The sequence below is a fragment of the Pyxicephalus adspersus genome, chromosome 7 (assembly GCF_032062135.1).
Source record: "Pyxicephalus adspersus chromosome 7, UCB_Pads_2.0, whole genome shotgun sequence".
NCBI classification, from domain to species: domain Eukaryota; kingdom Metazoa; phylum Chordata; class Amphibia; order Anura; family Pyxicephalidae; genus Pyxicephalus; species Pyxicephalus adspersus.
In genome coordinates, this window is record NC_092864.1 from 55,504,633 (window position 1) to 55,521,801 (window position 17,169).

The 17,169-nt window shown below is 36.9% G+C and overlaps 1 protein-coding gene across 1 annotated transcript in view; it reads left to right on the forward strand.

Moving 5' to 3' along the window:
• ABCA12 (ATP binding cassette subfamily A member 12) overlaps positions 1-16,927 on the forward strand; it is a 56,559-nt gene extending 39,632 nt beyond the window's left edge. Inside the window, exons 25-33 of the mRNA XM_072418543.1 lie at positions 299-509; positions 1,187-1,296; positions 1,386-1,536; positions 2,831-2,965; positions 3,482-3,585; positions 5,879-5,971; positions 7,372-7,477; positions 14,827-14,964; positions 16,130-16,927. Of these exons, the coding sequence (XP_072274644.1) occupies positions 299-509; positions 1,187-1,296; positions 1,386-1,536; positions 2,831-2,965; positions 3,482-3,585; positions 5,879-5,971; positions 7,372-7,477; positions 14,827-14,964; positions 16,130-16,222 (1,141 nt within the window). The 3' untranslated portion in view covers positions 16,223-16,927. The remainder of the gene's footprint in view (positions 1-298; positions 510-1,186; positions 1,297-1,385; positions 1,537-2,830; positions 2,966-3,481; positions 3,586-5,878; positions 5,972-7,371; positions 7,478-14,826; positions 14,965-16,129) is intronic.
• The last annotated feature ends 242 nt before the right edge of the window (positions 16,928-17,169 follow it).

Below are 17,169 nucleotides of genomic sequence, written 5' to 3' on the forward strand. Positions count from 1 at the left end.
GGTTTGTCACACAGATATGTCAACTGTGTAAAATATCATACAGACAGAAATGGATAAAACTGAATTGTCTACAACAGTTGACTTGTTGATTACAAAAGAGAGAAAGCAAATGTGTGGGGTAATCTTTCCATTTTTAATTTTAATGTGGTATTTGCAGTGGAAAATATATTACAACATTCTTTTTGGAGCTATGTGTTCTACCAGCTGTCACAAAAACTAGCAGTAATATTAGGAGAATGTGTAATTTACCTTATTGCTCAGAGGAAAGCTAAGAAACTTTTTCCATTTTATGCACTAGGACCTTCTTCAAAAAATTGCTGAAGCTGTATCCCATTAATGTGAAGGACCCAAATGAAGATGAGGATGTGAAAGCTGAGAGAGACAGAGTTGAGGCTGGTAGTGCAAATGAAGATCTTTTGGTTCTCCAAGGTTTGACCAAAGTTTTCCACATGGTCAACAAAAAGGTGTTTGCAGTCAACAACATGAATCTGGCTATTCCACCTGGAGAGGTAATTATTACCGGGTAACATTATACATTAAGGATAGCATGATATTCAAAAATTTCAGGCATATAAGTTCCTGTGAGGTTTCTGGTGGCCCAGTCACTGCAAAGGATAAACACAATGAATGATTGATTTAGTATCAGTATTAGCAAGTGATCAATTTGTCACCAGAACACAGCAGAAGCAATATTTGCTGCACATTGTGCTATATTGGTAGAGGCACATGTTACTTAATTTCCATACAAGATTTTTTCACCATTCCATCCACAGTGATTAGAACCTCATACTATATTCTTACATACACTGGATAGTGTAATGCAGGTAAGCATTCCAAAGGGAAGTACAGTTGATTCAAGCATTTCTGTCTTATCAACAGACTAATAATAATTATAAATTAACAAATGTAACAACTGCAGGGTCTAATACCTTGATTATGAATGCAATTAGAATATGCAGTAAAGTATGTGCAGCACTTATATATTAAATAAGAAAACATTTATATTAACACAAAGCAACAATATTCTTTTTTCTTATCCTTATATGTGGCGAAATAAAAAAAACATCTGAGCATGATCAGCATGTATCACATTGGTACTACAGATGTGTATTTCTCTTTTATCTGTTGTATTGTAACCTTGTATTTGTTTGGAATTTGGCCACTAAATTAACTGGTTTCTTTCTAGTGCTTTGGACTACTTGGTGTTAATGGAGCTGGAAAGACCACAACATTCAAGATGCTCACGGGAGATATTTCACCATCTAGTGGAAATATCCAAGTCAGAAATCGCAGGGGGTATACACAAAATATAAATATTTAATCGGTTGGTTAAAATAAATAGGAAGGGGTTTACTTACCAGATTTCTGATCTTTTTTTTTTCCAGGAGTCTGGAGAATGTTTTAGGATTCAACACAAACTCTTCATCGTTTGGGTATTGCCCTCAGGAGGATGCACTGGATGAACTGATGACTGGAATAGAACACCTATATTATTATGCAAGAATACATGGAATCCCAGAAAGAAATATCAAATCAGTAAGTACAACATTTCAAGTTATTTAATAATCAGATGCAGATTTACACAACGTACTTGAATGTTACCTTTTTTCTTTTATTATGTTATGTTAGAAAGAACCCTCAGAATATTAAAAAAGTAAATCAAGAGGACAATAGGAATAAAAAGAACATACCATGTTGGTGGATTATAAAGTATAATTATAAAATAGCAACATGATTTCCCAATAAATATATGTGCAATGAAACTTCTCGCAACATAAGTAAATTATATACTATTGATACACAGTGGAAGGGCCTGTTCATAACTAAAAGAATGTATTAAAACTAGAATTACTGTAACATGCATTATTGCATGTTGAGTGTGTTTGAGGTGATTTTTATTATCAATGACACCCCAAAACATTAGAGAATATGGATGCATTGCACCTTGACGCAAAATAACAGACTACTGGTTGTTGTGGTGCACTGCATAGAAAAAAATAGTGTGTGTGTTTCTATTTTTTTTTGTCCTTTCTGGTTTGTTGGCAATTCATGAATTTGAATGGGCTGCTTTAATGCAATGCTAGTTAATCAATTACATAATGGCCCTGATCCATTAAAGCTCTCCAAGGCTGGGGAGAATACTCTTTCATCAGTGATGCTGAGTAATCCAGCAAACCTGGAATATGTCATTAGCTATTTGTTAGCACATGTTTTCAATTCTGCACCAGGTCCATTCCAGGTTTGCTGGATCGCCCAGCTTCACTGGTGCAAGTGTATCCTCTCCAGCTTTGGGGAGCTTTAATAAATCAGGACCAATGGGGACTGGGTAAGTGGGCTAAGTCACCAATGCCATATAGTTTGAATGGTGTCTTCATTGATAAAAGTGCATATAGTGCTAGATGTTACTGATGGTTGACTATAGTAAGGACAGTAACTTGTGAGCTTCTGCGAAATGTTGACATGACTATGAACTCTAGAAAGTACTGCGGAAGAGCTCACTACTATATAAATGCTGTTATTTTAAATCACTTTAAGCCAAGAAAACACTAGCCAGTATTTATAAAGCTGATTGAGTTGTTTTAAGGTATTGAAAATGCTTGTAAAAACTTTTAACAACATTTTTATGAACCACCCTGGGACGGTATAAGGTTTAAATGCAGTGAAAAATAAATGCATATAGTAGGAGTAGACTCTGACAGTGTAAAGTGTTATCAGTATAGCCATGCATACATGTAGCTTTACCTTGCCTCACCGTAACTCAGACAAACTACATCGATATAATCTCCTTGAGTCTGCTTAAAAATCTGGTCATATTTTACTATCTTTTTAGGTATCCAACAAACTACTTAATAAACTCCAACTTGTACAGTACAAAGACAGAATAACTGCCAGCTATAGCTGTGGTACAAGAAGAAAACTTTCAACAGCTCTCGCCCTCATTGGGAGGCCATCAATTCTTCTACTGGTAAAAAGATCAATTTTTAAATGACACTTTTAAATTGTCAATTGACAATTACATTTCAGTTTCTGGAAACTATTTCAAAGTATGTAATGTGTATATTGGTCTGTTTTGTGCACATGTTTTTAAATAGTCTTCATGTTATTAGATAGCATAGTCAACTTTTATTTGGTAGATAACTGGGCTAGGAGGTAAGACTACTGCCAGAACAAGCAGGGTCCTCATAGACTCACTGCCCTACATATACATCGCAAAAGGGAATACTGATGAATGGGTCTACTCCAGCAATCTATACAGTTCGTTTATATACTGTATGCAGTGGACATATACAACATTTGTATTAGAGTTGGGATCCCAAAAATCATGACTGCCTCTCATGGTTGTCACATATCAATCAATACTTTGTATGTATGTGATTCTTTTCTAACAATCTACATGCTCTAAACACAACCATAATAGGTAGGGGTATGGTGCATTGTTAAAATGTTGTCACTAGGATTACAATAATTTATTGTTTTCTAGGATGAGCCAAGTTCAGGAATGGATCCAAAAACTAAAAGACATCTTTGGAAGATTATTTCTGAAGAAATTAGGGATAAATGTGCAGTGGTGCTAACGTCTCACAGGTAACTAGTGAGGGCTTTTTTGTCCCTTGCAATTGTATGTTATGGAACTGCAGTTTCTGTTCACATCAGTGTCACTAGAATATCTCTTATAACTTCTGTTATGATCAACTTCTGCAATTTGGGGGTCTGCTCTTGTATCATCCACAAACCTACATTTTATAAGACAGCATACTGGTAAATCGAATTCATCCTCATCATATACAATTCTCTAAATTCCCTATTTCCCACTAAAAGTAACTTTAGGCTCCCTTGGTATATGAACATATATTGCCATATACTGGATAAATTATATTTTACATTTAACAATAACTCTTAAAATCTAAAGCATTAACTAAGGGTTAAGAATATATGTGGTATTTCATAACTCGGGCTCTCTTCTTTCTGGGCAAAGTCAGGAACTTCTCAGCACCCCCTGATATGTATAAACTGCCTTGTTTATGAAAAGGTTTTAAACTCACATCTTATATCTGTAATTTTATTGGAGGCAAACATATGAAAAAATCAACCATCTCATTATTAGCTGTGCTGGCACACTCTACACATGGCACTCAGTGAATGGGGTATTTTTAAAACAAGGAAAGCAGCTATTTATAATAGGCATGCAATTGTTACAGTACAATGGTACATCAATTGTTTTTTGTTTCATGTCTAACCATTATTAGTTATTGCCAGAACTGAGGATGCAAGGAAAACAAAATCAAACCATTTAAAAGTATATTTTTTTTTTCTTCTTTTCTATACGGTTTTGATTAAGCTATGTTTCCTTGCTCCTTATCTCTTGATTTCTGTTTTATCACCTAATAAGCCTCTCCAGAATCTGAAATTAAAGATCTGGGATTGCATACACGATGTCTTCTCAGAGGATATGGAAGAGTATGTACAAGCGATAATAAATCAGATGGACCCAGCACACTTGCTCTGTTTGATTTAGTGCTGTGATTCCATCACATAATGACTGTACATGTTTTAGTTTTTCCAGTGTTTTGTGCACCATATAAAATCCCTCTGCTCTTTACTATAATATGACATATTGAGGTGCACATGTCAAGCTAAAGAAATTGAAAAGTGAGGCAGAGAGGCATTGCTGGGCTGTGTCAATAAATTAAGATGTTTGCTTCAATTTTTCTTTTTTATTCTTGGTATGTGGGAAAAGGCTGAAGAGCAAATCACTGATAGGAGGTGAGAACTATAGTAGGAGTGAGAATATAGGCCAGTACACTCAGTAATGGGCTGTCATAACATGGGGCAACAGGCAGGGTAATTGGATTTTAGGGAAGTTTAAGAATTAAAGGCATGATGATGTGAAAGAACTATATACAGCTGTTGGGGGGATTATAAGATACCAGTACAAAGAGCAAATAAAAAAAAACATTGAAAAATATAATGAAGGAATATGTAGCAGAAACAAAATGTGCCATGATATAAAAAAAACCACACTGAGAAAAAAAATATATTATTAATTACATAGTTAGGCTATGAAATCAGTAAAATTGTTATATTTGCAATGGACTAGATAGGGATGACTGCTCATGCATGTTCAAGCAACCTCACCAAAGTCAATGGGCCAAATTTACTAAAGTTCTTAAAGACTGGAGATGTTAGACCATCATATTATTATTATAAACAGGACTTACTGTATATAGTGCCAGAATATTGCTGTACATTAAATAGGGGTAGCAATTGACATATACAATGACACAGGAGGTGGAGAGGACCCTGCCCAGAAGAGCCTACAATCTAAGAGGATGGGAAAGTAGCACACAATAGGAGGGATATGGATTGGTGTGTGAGTAGTGAGGGTTTAGGAGAAATCATATGAGATCTTTGGTGATCCAGCACACCTAGATTGGATATTTTAAAGATTTTTGTACAGTAACAAATCACTGTTCTATGTGCAGGTGCAGCCACACACTGCACTGCACTGCACTACTGCAATGTTTTGGACTTTTAGTAATGCTCACTATTATCTGCTCTACTCTGTCAAGGATAAAATAATTGGCTACCTAATAGCAAACAATTTTGAAGAAGTTTAGTGATTTGGGCTCATTGTGTTTTGAGTACACTGTAAACTTCATTTTGATATTAAAGCCGAAATGTGAAGTTCCAGAGCCTTATGAATTTTGCATTCATTTCCAAATTCATCCAGGTGAGTGGTATATTTCACATTGCTAAGAGAGCAGCCAAAATGTATAAACCATCCTCTTGTCTTTTAAGTTGATTATAGAAACAGAAGAACTCAAAGATATATATATATATATATATATAAATGTAACAATTGCTTTTATATTTGCAGCATGGAGGAATGTGAAGCCCTCTGTACAAGATTGGCTATCATGGTGAAAGGGAAGTTTCAATGTATTGGCTCCTTACAGCACATCAAGAGCAGGTTAGCACATTTTTATCTGCCAGTTATTGTATACCTGTAATGAAAACATTTTTTTCACTTTTGGACGGAATGGAGAAGAGGCAAAACTCCTGTCAAGTTTGTCCTTTTTGCTATTCTGGAGCTCTCCCCCCCTGAACTTTCTGTTATGGGTGAAAACCTTTTACTGGACAGAAAGTGGGTAAAAATCTGCATTAATAAAAGTGAAAAAAGCATCCAGGGACTCTAGCACACTTAAAAAAGTCCTGTGCTGCTATTTTAGTTTCCCTTACTTCCTGTCTAGGTGAAAAAGTAAGAGGAAACCCTTCTAACAGTGCTCTGGACAGCATTAAAATCTAACAGGGGTTCTAATCTGTCCTCACTCTATCCAAACCTACAAAAGGTTTTGCATATAGACAAGACTTAATAAAATGTATTACGGTACTTGATTCTATTTCAGGTATCTTCTATGATCATCTATGAGCTGGATCATAAATACTTTATCATGTCATTAAACCATTAATGTCATTGATGGTTTTTGTTAAATCTGAAGTAGTTTTATTGTTAGGTCTGACCAATGCAGTTCAGGGTGAGGGGTACAACATGCTATGCTGATGATATAAAATGTTGTATGGCTACTATGGAGGTTTTGATGCGGGTAGCTGCCCCTTCAATACATTTTACACTGTGATGGTTTGTGGAATACAAATGTTTACAAAGAGCCTGAAATTAGAACTACTAGTATGCCATGTAGAAAGTGTCATTATTTTCTTTCTATAATTAGCATAGTAGCGGCTCACAGTGTGGCAAGTACCTATGCAAAATTTTTAGAGTAAACACTTGGCCATGCAATTGGGTTTGTCAAAAACACAAATTCAAAGACGTAGAAATAGAGACTTGTTTTTATATTTGAAGTTTTAGAATATTTTGTTTACCAATTTTATATGTAACAGTCAAAAAACAAACCTTAGTATATCTGAGGATTAAATAAAAATTAAGCTTACATAAGCAAAAAAGAAAAATTAAAATATGAAACAGAATATCCATGCACACATCAGCATCTTATAAAATAAAAAACAGTAATTATAAAAGCCCAGCTATGATTTAGGGTAAATACATCATCTCAAATTTATGTGTAAACAAATCCTTTTTGTATTTGCAGCTTGCCTCAGTATTATACAATGATGTTTTAGTGTACAGGTAATCAGTTCAGCAGTAGTTTGGACTCCTACACCGTTGACGTTATTTAGAGACGCAGGTGCTCATACTGTGAACCCTTGACATTTCAGCCGCTGCTGTGAGGCTCTCAGTTTCCACTTCAAGACTAGACTTATTTCTAAGATACTGAAAAGCTTTCACAGTCATATGCATGGTGCATCTTGCTATTAGGCTCAATCATATGAATGTTTTTGTCCTACATTTAGGTTTGGAAGTGGGTTCACCGTGAAGATGCATTTGAAGGACTCTTCTGTCAGCGTTGAGAAAGTTACCGACTTCATGCACTTTCACTTTCCAAACTCATATTTAAAGGTACAGCTTGACCAAACTTTTGTTATACTTATTCAGTGTCACTATTTTTGGAAGAGTGATATATATATCATGGTTCTCCCCAGCCCGTTTTTGGGGGGCGGGCCGCCCACCTGCTGTGATTATTCCACCCCTCATATTTTCATCAGCTCTGAGGGGACACCGTTGAGGCTGCTCTGCTCGCTCCATTCTCCGCTTATAAGAGCCGATTGCTGATTAGAGCCGGGCAGAGTGAAGGGAGCACAGCACAGCTATGAGGAGATCACAGGCTGTCCCTCCCCCTCTCAAAGCTGTGCCGAGTCTTTGGAAAACATTGTGTAAACAATGTCTCCGCCCAGTGGGTGTGTGTAAGGATGTCATCAGAGCAGTGTGTGTAAATGCAGCATGTCACATTCCTCAGCCTTACAGCTCTGTGTATAAGCCTTCATATCCCCTAAACTGTATGTCATAATGACTTGAAATTTTCAGGGTGCACAGGGAACACTTATAGTTAGCGCCATTCACAATTTCAGCACCCCAGCTTTTACAAATTTCATGATATGGGAATCAGATGTAAAATCTTGTGTAAATACAACATTGGGGATGCAGTATTAAAAGCAAGTGCACCTTGGAGTCCTAAATCAAAAATGCAAATTGGGGACCCCCGGGGCCACTTACATAGAAAGGAGAATTGGGGAAGGGCCCCTAAATTTATACTTATCTCTCACAAATCTATAACTGTCATACTACGTTACCCTATCTGCTTCTCTTCTTCGAACCCCAAATTCCCTAAAATGGTGGGGTGTACAAAGCGTAAAATGTAGGTGAGGGGGGGGACAATTTTCTATACCACCCACACTAAAATTACATTACTATGGCAAACGCACTGCCGTTACACATTACTGCCCATTTCTAACACTGGAAACCCAATTTCTCTGCAATGGGGAGGTGTAGGAAACAGAAAATGTGTGGGGAACATCTGTGGATAACACCCCCTAAAGTTTTATCACAGTGGCATCATTAGAACAAAAAAAACTCTGCCCATCAAAACAAAATTGGGGTTTAGCTACTGGTAGGGCAAGTCATGGGTACCAGGGCAGCGTGTTTTGATGGGCAGACTTTATGTAATGATGCCATGGAGATGAAAGTTTGGGGGGTGTTAGCCACAAGTGTCCCCCACTTGCCCCTTTAATTCTGTGTACCTGCATCTCTCTGTTCTAGAGAAATTAGGGTTCAAGGTATTGAAGCAGACACTTTGATGGGCAGAGGTTTTTATGTTCTAATGATGCCATGCTAATTAAATTTTAGGGGTTTATACATCTGTTCCCCACTTGCACCTACATTTTCAGTTTCCTGCATCTCCCAGATAAACTGGGATTCAAAGAACAGAAGCAGAAAGGGCAGCATAGTATTACAGGTATAGTTTTGTGAAAGGTAGGAAAAATCTATAGGGGGCCATCCCAATGCTTCTTACTATGTAAGTGGCCCCGGGGGTCGTTAATTTGCATTTTCCATTTTGGGCTCCTAGGTGCACATTCCTATAAAACAGCAACCCAAATCTTCCAATTTCTACAAGTTTTTAAACTCATGATCCCCATATTTTGAAATTCTTAAAATTAAAAAAAGTGACATCTGAAGTCAGGCTCAATTCACATTGGCAGTAAGGTTGCATTTGCTGCGTTTACCCCTCACATTCCTCTCGCCAGGAACCACTCCTGCTTGAAAAACTGCTAGGCCTGAAAAGCCCAGCACTTACCGCCTGTTACCAATGCCAGGTGCCTAGCATTATCACCGGTTACCAATTCCAGGTGCCCAGCAGTTGCCAAGAAGTAGTTACTCAGGAGGGGCATTTTTTTACTGCCAGTGTGAACTAAGCCTAATTTGTTAAGCCATGTTGATCACAATATTACACTGCTACAAGGTATAACACTATTAAAACATGGAACTCTAGGGAGTTGGATTAAAATACACAGCACTGGACTGTTGGGGTATAATACAAAAAAATTGTACATTCTAACAAGCCAGGCATTAGAAAGTTGACAAACAAAACAAAGTATAAGGGGTACAGTTTTCTCCCCAGAAATTTTATTCAGCCGGGTGGTGGGAAGCTGTAGCCAGGTGGTAAAAAAAGGGCGTGTGGCAAAACACGGCAAACTTAGTGCTCCCAGTTGTATATGCCATGAGTATCCAGTAACCTCTTACTGTTTCAGTCTTCTTCCTGCTCCCTATACTTTGTTCCAACTTTGTAATGCCTGCCCTATTAGTATATCCAATTTTTCTATTCTATGTATTTTGCCACAACTGTCCTATGCCATGTATTGTGACCCAACTTACTAATGTTCTAAGTTTTAAGAGTGTATTCCTTTGTAGTAGTGTAATAGTATAATGAATGTGGTGTAACAAGTTAGGCTTAGTTCATATTAGCAGCAAAAACATTCACCCCTTCTGAGTGACTTCTGGGGGTAAGTGCTGGGCTTTTTCAGAGCTAGTTTTTTTTAAGCACCGGTGGTTTCTGGCATGAGGAATGGACAAATGTAACCTTACTGCCGGTGTGAATTCAACCGTACTTCAGATGTGCTCCTGTGCCTATATTTAGTTAAAGTGAACTTTTGTGAAAACATTTTTTTTTCACTTGATTCTTTTACAAAATTAGCCCAGTGGGCCCACACTGGCTCAGATTCCACCTTTTCTCTAATGCTCACTTGTACATCCAGTGCTGCCTTGCACTGCGCATACATGAGAGTAAACACTTTTTACATTATAAGAAATCCTCTGAAGGTGCATGCACACAAGGAGCAGTACAGAGCCTCTTGGGACACAAATATCCCAGGAGGCTGCAGATTTCCCCTTTGGTCTTTACCGAAATGGAAGTGAAGAGTGAAGGGGAGAGGTCCTCTCCAAAAAAGTGTAAAAACCAAAAAAAAAACGCACATTTTTCCATTACATTACAGAGAAAGTCACTCTTTAATATAATGTTAAAAATCTGGCGATGCTTTAATAGCATCATGCATGTGATATCAGATGGGGACAAGACAGACAGTGATCCCCTCTCATCACTGCCCATATTCTATAATAATACACTGTCTGTGAAGTTTATCAGCAGTGTGTAATGTCACCGGCAGCGCAGTGTGATCGCTATGTGAGTGTAAAAGCTGCTTGTCATATTCTGCAGCCTAGCATCTCGCTGTGTTCAAACCTTCAGATCTCCTAAACAGTTGGTTGTATTAACTTGAAATTTTTAAGGTACACGTGAAGGCATAGGAAACTGAAACTGTAGGTGCAAGTGGGTGACACTTGTGGCTAAACCTTTTTAAAATGTAATTACTATGGCATTATGAGAACATAAATCTCTACCTAGCAAAATGTGCTGCCTGATCTGTTACACATATCTGTCTGCATTTTATCTCAAACCCCAATTTCTCGAGAATTAAGAGGTGCAGGGAAACAAAAATATAGGTGGAAGTGGGAGACACGTGCGATCACCTTTCATCACCATGGCATCATTACAATATTAAAAAAAAAAAAAAAAAAATAAGTTCATTTGTTAATGATGCCATAGTGATGAAGTTTTAGGGGATGTTAGTCACAGATGTTCCCCACTTGTACCTATATTTTTGGTTTCTTACACTGCCCCATTCCCCAATTAAAGTTCAAAATGGTAGAAGTGGACAGGAATGTGTAACGGGGCAGGGAGGCCCATTTTGATGGGCAAAGTGTTTTATGTTCTAATGATGCTGTAGTAATGAGATTGTAAGGGGAGAATGTGCCCGCCACTTGCACCTATATTTTTCAGTTTTGTACCCCCCACCTCAAAGAAATTGGGGTTGAAAGAAGAGAAGCAGACAGTAGTTTCATAGGTATAGATTTGTGACAGGTAGGTATATATTTAGGGGTCCACCCCAATGCTCCTTGCTATGTTAGTGGCTCTGGGGTCCCAAATTTGCATTTTCAATTAAGGACTCCTAGTTGCACTTTCCCCTGAAACAGCAATTGTAATAACTAGTATCTATGAGGGTCCCCTGTGCACCCTGAAAATTACAAGTCATTGTGACATGCATATTAGGAGATATGGTGGTTTGTAGACAAGAGAGCAGTGAGGAAGCAGAATGACATGCAGACTTCACACACAGCTCTAGCAGTGGATACATTTCACCGGCAGCTTTTTCTTTTTTAAATAGAAATCCCAGCTCGTGCTATGAGATGGGGGCGGGGCTGCCTGTGTCCCCTTCACATGAAGGCTAAACTGTGTGTGCTCACTTCTCATCACAGCAGCAATCCTCTGAACAGATGACACAGAGCACAGATGGCACAGAGCAGCCTCACTGAGATCGGTGCAGAGGATGAGACCTGGCGCAGAGAGGTGGGCGGGGTATTCACAGCAGCCGGGCGGAGCAACCGGCTAAAACCCCCTGGGGAGAACTATGGGGTTAGGTAGAACACTGACACAATAGCAGGGGTTACTGGATACCTATGGCATAATTAGGAGCTCCAATTTTGCTGTGTATAGCCCCGCCCACTTTTTTTTTTACCACCCGGCTACAGTTTCCCCCCACCCAGCTGAAAAAAATTTCTGGGGAGAACTTATATATAATATATATAATGCATATGTATATGTATATTTTTTAAACAAAAAGCTGTCTTCCAAAACAGATTTGCGTTTTTAGTATGTGGTTGTGTGTTGCCTTGCTACCTGGAAAGAAACATAACAATGAGCATTTAATAGCGTATCCCTTTAAGAGAACCTTGATGCCTTTAATGTTACTTCCTTGTGGTGTATATCAGAATAATGTTACAATACTCTGACCATGATTAGGCACTCTAAAGGATATGAAACAGCATGCTTTTTACATTACTTGTTAAGCATTACATTTTTAGTTTAAAATATTGCATATCATTAATTTTAAAAAACCCATAACCATCTCTATGCAAGAGGATATTTAAGTGATTTTGTTAAGATTTTCTAATAATAATTCTTTTTAAAAGCTCACATGATTCAACCCTGGCTAAAGGATAATGGGAGTTATAGTTTGAAAGCAGGTGGAAAACAGTAGGCTGCTGGAGCAGTCAAAGCACTTCTTCCTGCGCTCGTTCTCATAATGATGCTCTCCGAGCAATTGCTGCCAAAACAAATATCCTACTTTGCCATCGCCTAGAGTCATGTCTGCTCATGGAAAGAGTAGAAAGAAAAACTGTGTGCTGCAATACATCTTAATAATTCTGGAAAGGTTTTCAAGAATTGAATGAAACAATGCTGATCACTTAATTACTAGCTCCTGATGCAATTTCATTTGCCCTACCTATTCAGCGTACAGCACAGATCCTTACTAAAAGTCATCAGTAAAATGCTTCTGCATACAGAAAAACAAAAAGGGATTGAAAAATACTTACAAACAAGAGGTCATCAGCAGTCTGCCATATTATGTAAGTGAATTATTCACATCGCAACATGGGTGTTTCAGAAGAGTATGACAGCGCCTGATCGTGTTTCATACAACCAGTACTTGGTCATAGGGCTTCACAAGCTTTATAACTAAATACTGGTAGAGGAAAACGCATCAAGGCCCTGTCAGACGCCTTCAGATCAGCCATGTTGGGATGTGAATAATTCACTTACTGAATACGGCATACCGCTGATGACGCCTTGCTTGTGAGTCTTTTCCAATTTGTTGAGACTACGCAAAATCCGAGGAACTGGGGGCATCGCCTGTGTTGAACAGTGGGCCTGATATTGTTTCCCAAGTGGCAACGGAACTGCATATGTACTAGAATTAAAAAATTGATTAAAAAAAAAAAAAGAGTTTGCTTTTTACAATCATTCTTATGAAATCGTAGAAAGTCAATTATCATCATTCTTTATATCATTAAACATGGTTTTCTACTGACAAATCAATGGCACTTTATCCTTGCCTGGCTATCCTTCTTTAGGGAAGATGAAAAGTCTTATGACTAAAGAAGCTGTATTTAACTAACCAAATATAAAAGAAAAGTGTAGAATTCTCCAGCAAAGCAAAGGGATTATTCAGAACAAAAGATTATTGTTTGCTTTAAGCACAATGATTCCTTTCTGCACTGTAAATAACATTTTTGAACAGATGATGTTCCACTGTGTATAAAGCACTGGACTGTGAGAGGATAGCAAATGGGAGCTGATGCTGAAACATAGAGAAAAATTACATTTCTTTAGATTAACTATTCAAGCTGACATTTACTGTAATATATGATTTTAGAGATGTTTAAATGCTTAAAAACTTTTAGCCACTATTTACATTTTTCACACAGAAAATGTGTAGATCACCTTTTAATTATTATTCATACATTTTTTTAATTTAATTAAATAGAAAATGTGTGAATTCTGGTAAAAAGTTGGTTGAAACCCCCCATATTCAGTGTTCTCCCCAGCCCCTTCTAGCTGGGCGCACCACCTGACATTTTCCAGTAACCAGCTGGCTTTTTTTGGGTGGTTACTGATGAGTTGGGTCACAATACAGGGGCTGCACCAGCCTACAATCACCTTCCCACCTGCCTTAAAAAAAATTTCTGGGTTGAACACTGGTATCCAATATGTTTTTTTCCTTTTGTGGCTTTTGTGTTCTTTCCTTTTCTGATGTACACTATCAGGGGCCTCTACAAATCAACCACATGTTTTTTAATACCATTACTTTTCTGTAGTAAAAATCTGCAAGATATTTCTAAATTTTTTAACTGCATATTTATTATAATTAAAGAATACAGTAACGCATTAATAAACTTGGAATATGTCAGGTATGAGTTTAAATAATAAATATTTAGAAGCTCTCCAAGACTGTAGAAGATAGACTATCATGGGAGAACCTGGGTACTCTCCCTGCTACTGGTGATCAAATGGAGAGAAGCACTGATGGGTTACAGTACAGGGAGGGTAGACTAGCTAAATGCTCTAAATCTAGGAAATATAAATCATTTATCTGGCCATGGTAGGTACCACACTTTAAATTTTATCATTTTTATTATGGTAATAGTTGTGATATTCTCTATAATATCATGCATATGAAAGAAATGGCAATGTTTTTATATGTAATAAAGAATGCTTGTAATGAAAACTCATAAAATACAATCAATTATCAAGCATTGAGGAACTACAATATTTCAGGGTCACCAATAATCAGTTAGCTAGTAGACACGGTAAATCATCATTTCAGTGGACTTGTAAGAGCATACTTATTGCGCATGAACATTTTAAAGCACTTGTACCTCCTCCTGTATCACTGTTTGTATTAGTCTGTCATTTGCAACCTCTAATGTACAGCGATGCGTAATATGTTGGCGCTATATAAATCCTGTTTAATAATATAATATTAATAATATATAACAATGTTCTATTCTTTTCCTAAAAGGAACAACACTTTACCATGGTGGAGTACCATGTTCCTGTGTCCATAGGGGGAGTGGCCAGTATATTTGACATTCTTGAGTCTAATAAGACGGCCTTGAACATCACTCACTTTTCAGTCAGCCAGACCACTCTGGATGAGGTACAGAAAAATAAATGTTAAAAGTGTTTTTTTTTATCTTTCATTTCTGGTACGATTCTTTTTATAATGCTAACCTCCTTTTCTATCCTCTCATCAAGCATTTTAGTAAAATTCTACTTTGCAAAAAAAAAAAAAAAAAAAAGTTTGTTCAGTGAAGGCTACATATTCACATTCTAAATGTCACCATATCCTGCTCAAAACTTAGACAAATGTGATATAATGTACAGTGCTGCGTAATATTTTGGTGCTAAATAAATCCTGTTTTTTCATAATAATAATAATAATAATAACATAATGTAAAGTGAAAGCAGATCAGTTATATTTTAGATCGAGTTCACATGTTAGCAGCCAGGAGGATCACATTTAAAAGAACACATACGTCCATTGAGTTTATTCTCTCACAATCTCAGCAGCAAAATAAATCTGACAAAGCTTTCAGTTGCATACATTTGGGAGAGACACAGATTGAGAAAAGACATACACAACTAAAAGTGTGTTTACATATGGTTGACCCAATTTAAATTTAGGACTAAAAATAGAGAGTATTCAAAATATTTCTTTATTTTAAGTCAGGTAAATATGAAATTTAACATGGATATTAATGGCTATCCTGTTTCCAGCTAGCAGGTGCAATTCAAGTCTAATTTTTTGCCTCATTTTTACAGATCTCAATAACTGAAGATTAGAATATGAACATCCTAATGTCCTTACAATCCAAAGTCCTTCTTTATTATTGCTCAATAAGACTCCATTTTAGGAGTGACTCCACTTTCAGGCTGATTTTAAAGTAAAGTTAGGTAGTCTGAAAGCAATGTTTGCTGTGCTGCCTCTTTAGAAATTCCATTGCTTGTGACACAAGCATCATGGCTGCACATGTGAATTACACAGATCTGCCAGGTACAACTGAATAACTTTCTTGTATGAATATATGTAGGCTGTATGTCTCTTTATTATGTTTCTTTTTCAAGCACTAAAATAGAATATAGCCTACCTCAGGGTTTGCGTTATTTACAAGTACATTAAGATATAGCAAGAAATCTTTTTTTACAGTTTGGACTATGCTGATAAAATGTGAAATTGGATTGCTAATTTTGGGTTACTGCACTAACACAATGGGAGAGCTGTAATATTATTTCTTACTTATGTACTTTTCTATTATTTCCAGGTTTTCATCAACTTTGCTCAGACTCAAGGAAGCCCTGATAACTCCAGCCTTGGCAGTGGCAGCAGTCAGGACTTGCGAGTGGTCGTTGCATAGTAAATCTACAGAATGAATGTTCCCTCAAAATATCTCGGGGAGAACCAGCATGAAAATGCTCTTTAAGCACTTTAAGAAAAGCTCAACTAAGGAGACTAACCTAATTGTGACAATTCATGGTCATCACATTCTTCGAACAACAAACATCAATTTGTATATTTTTTGATGCAGGCATTGTAAGGCTGCAATCTCTTCGATAAAACTGCCTCACCAAATTGTAGTCATTGATTCCACAATAGTGCCATATTTAGAATGACAGCTATGACATTTCTAAACACAAAAATGCAAATATTTTTAGAAACGGATGAATCTTTTATTGATAAACTCTGAGCCAGATATAGAAAGTGACACTGAACTGATATTTCTGTCTCACAGTTCTGTAGTCAATGAAAACAATAATAGATGTAAGGTACATTATTGGAAGATCTATTGTATAGACTCGTCATTGCTACATGCAAATGAGGATACAATTGTTTACATTTTTATACTGTATGTTTGCTAGAATAAAAAATGCAGTTCGCCAAATCTTTATAACCTTGAAGCTTTATCTGAACCTTATACATGCATGCATTTCTAATTTTAACATTTCTATGCAATGCAAAAAACAAAAAACAAAACAAAACACTTGGAGCCACATTGGAATCAAGGAATGACAATGACATATAAATAACACCATTTTGCTACTAATTATGAATTCCAGTGAGAGAAAAACCTTTAAAAATTAGTAATTATAATATATAAATATCGGCGGGCCGTCCGTACGGCCCAGAAATATATTATCATCCTTTTTTTAGCTATTATAATATAGGGCTAAATAAAGATGGACAACACGTACACATTTACATAGACTGCAGATGTTCTCAAGTACACCGGAGTTTCATGCAGATGGATAATCTTGGTGAAAAATAATTCCATAGCAAACTGTGCATAGACCTAAGCACCAATTT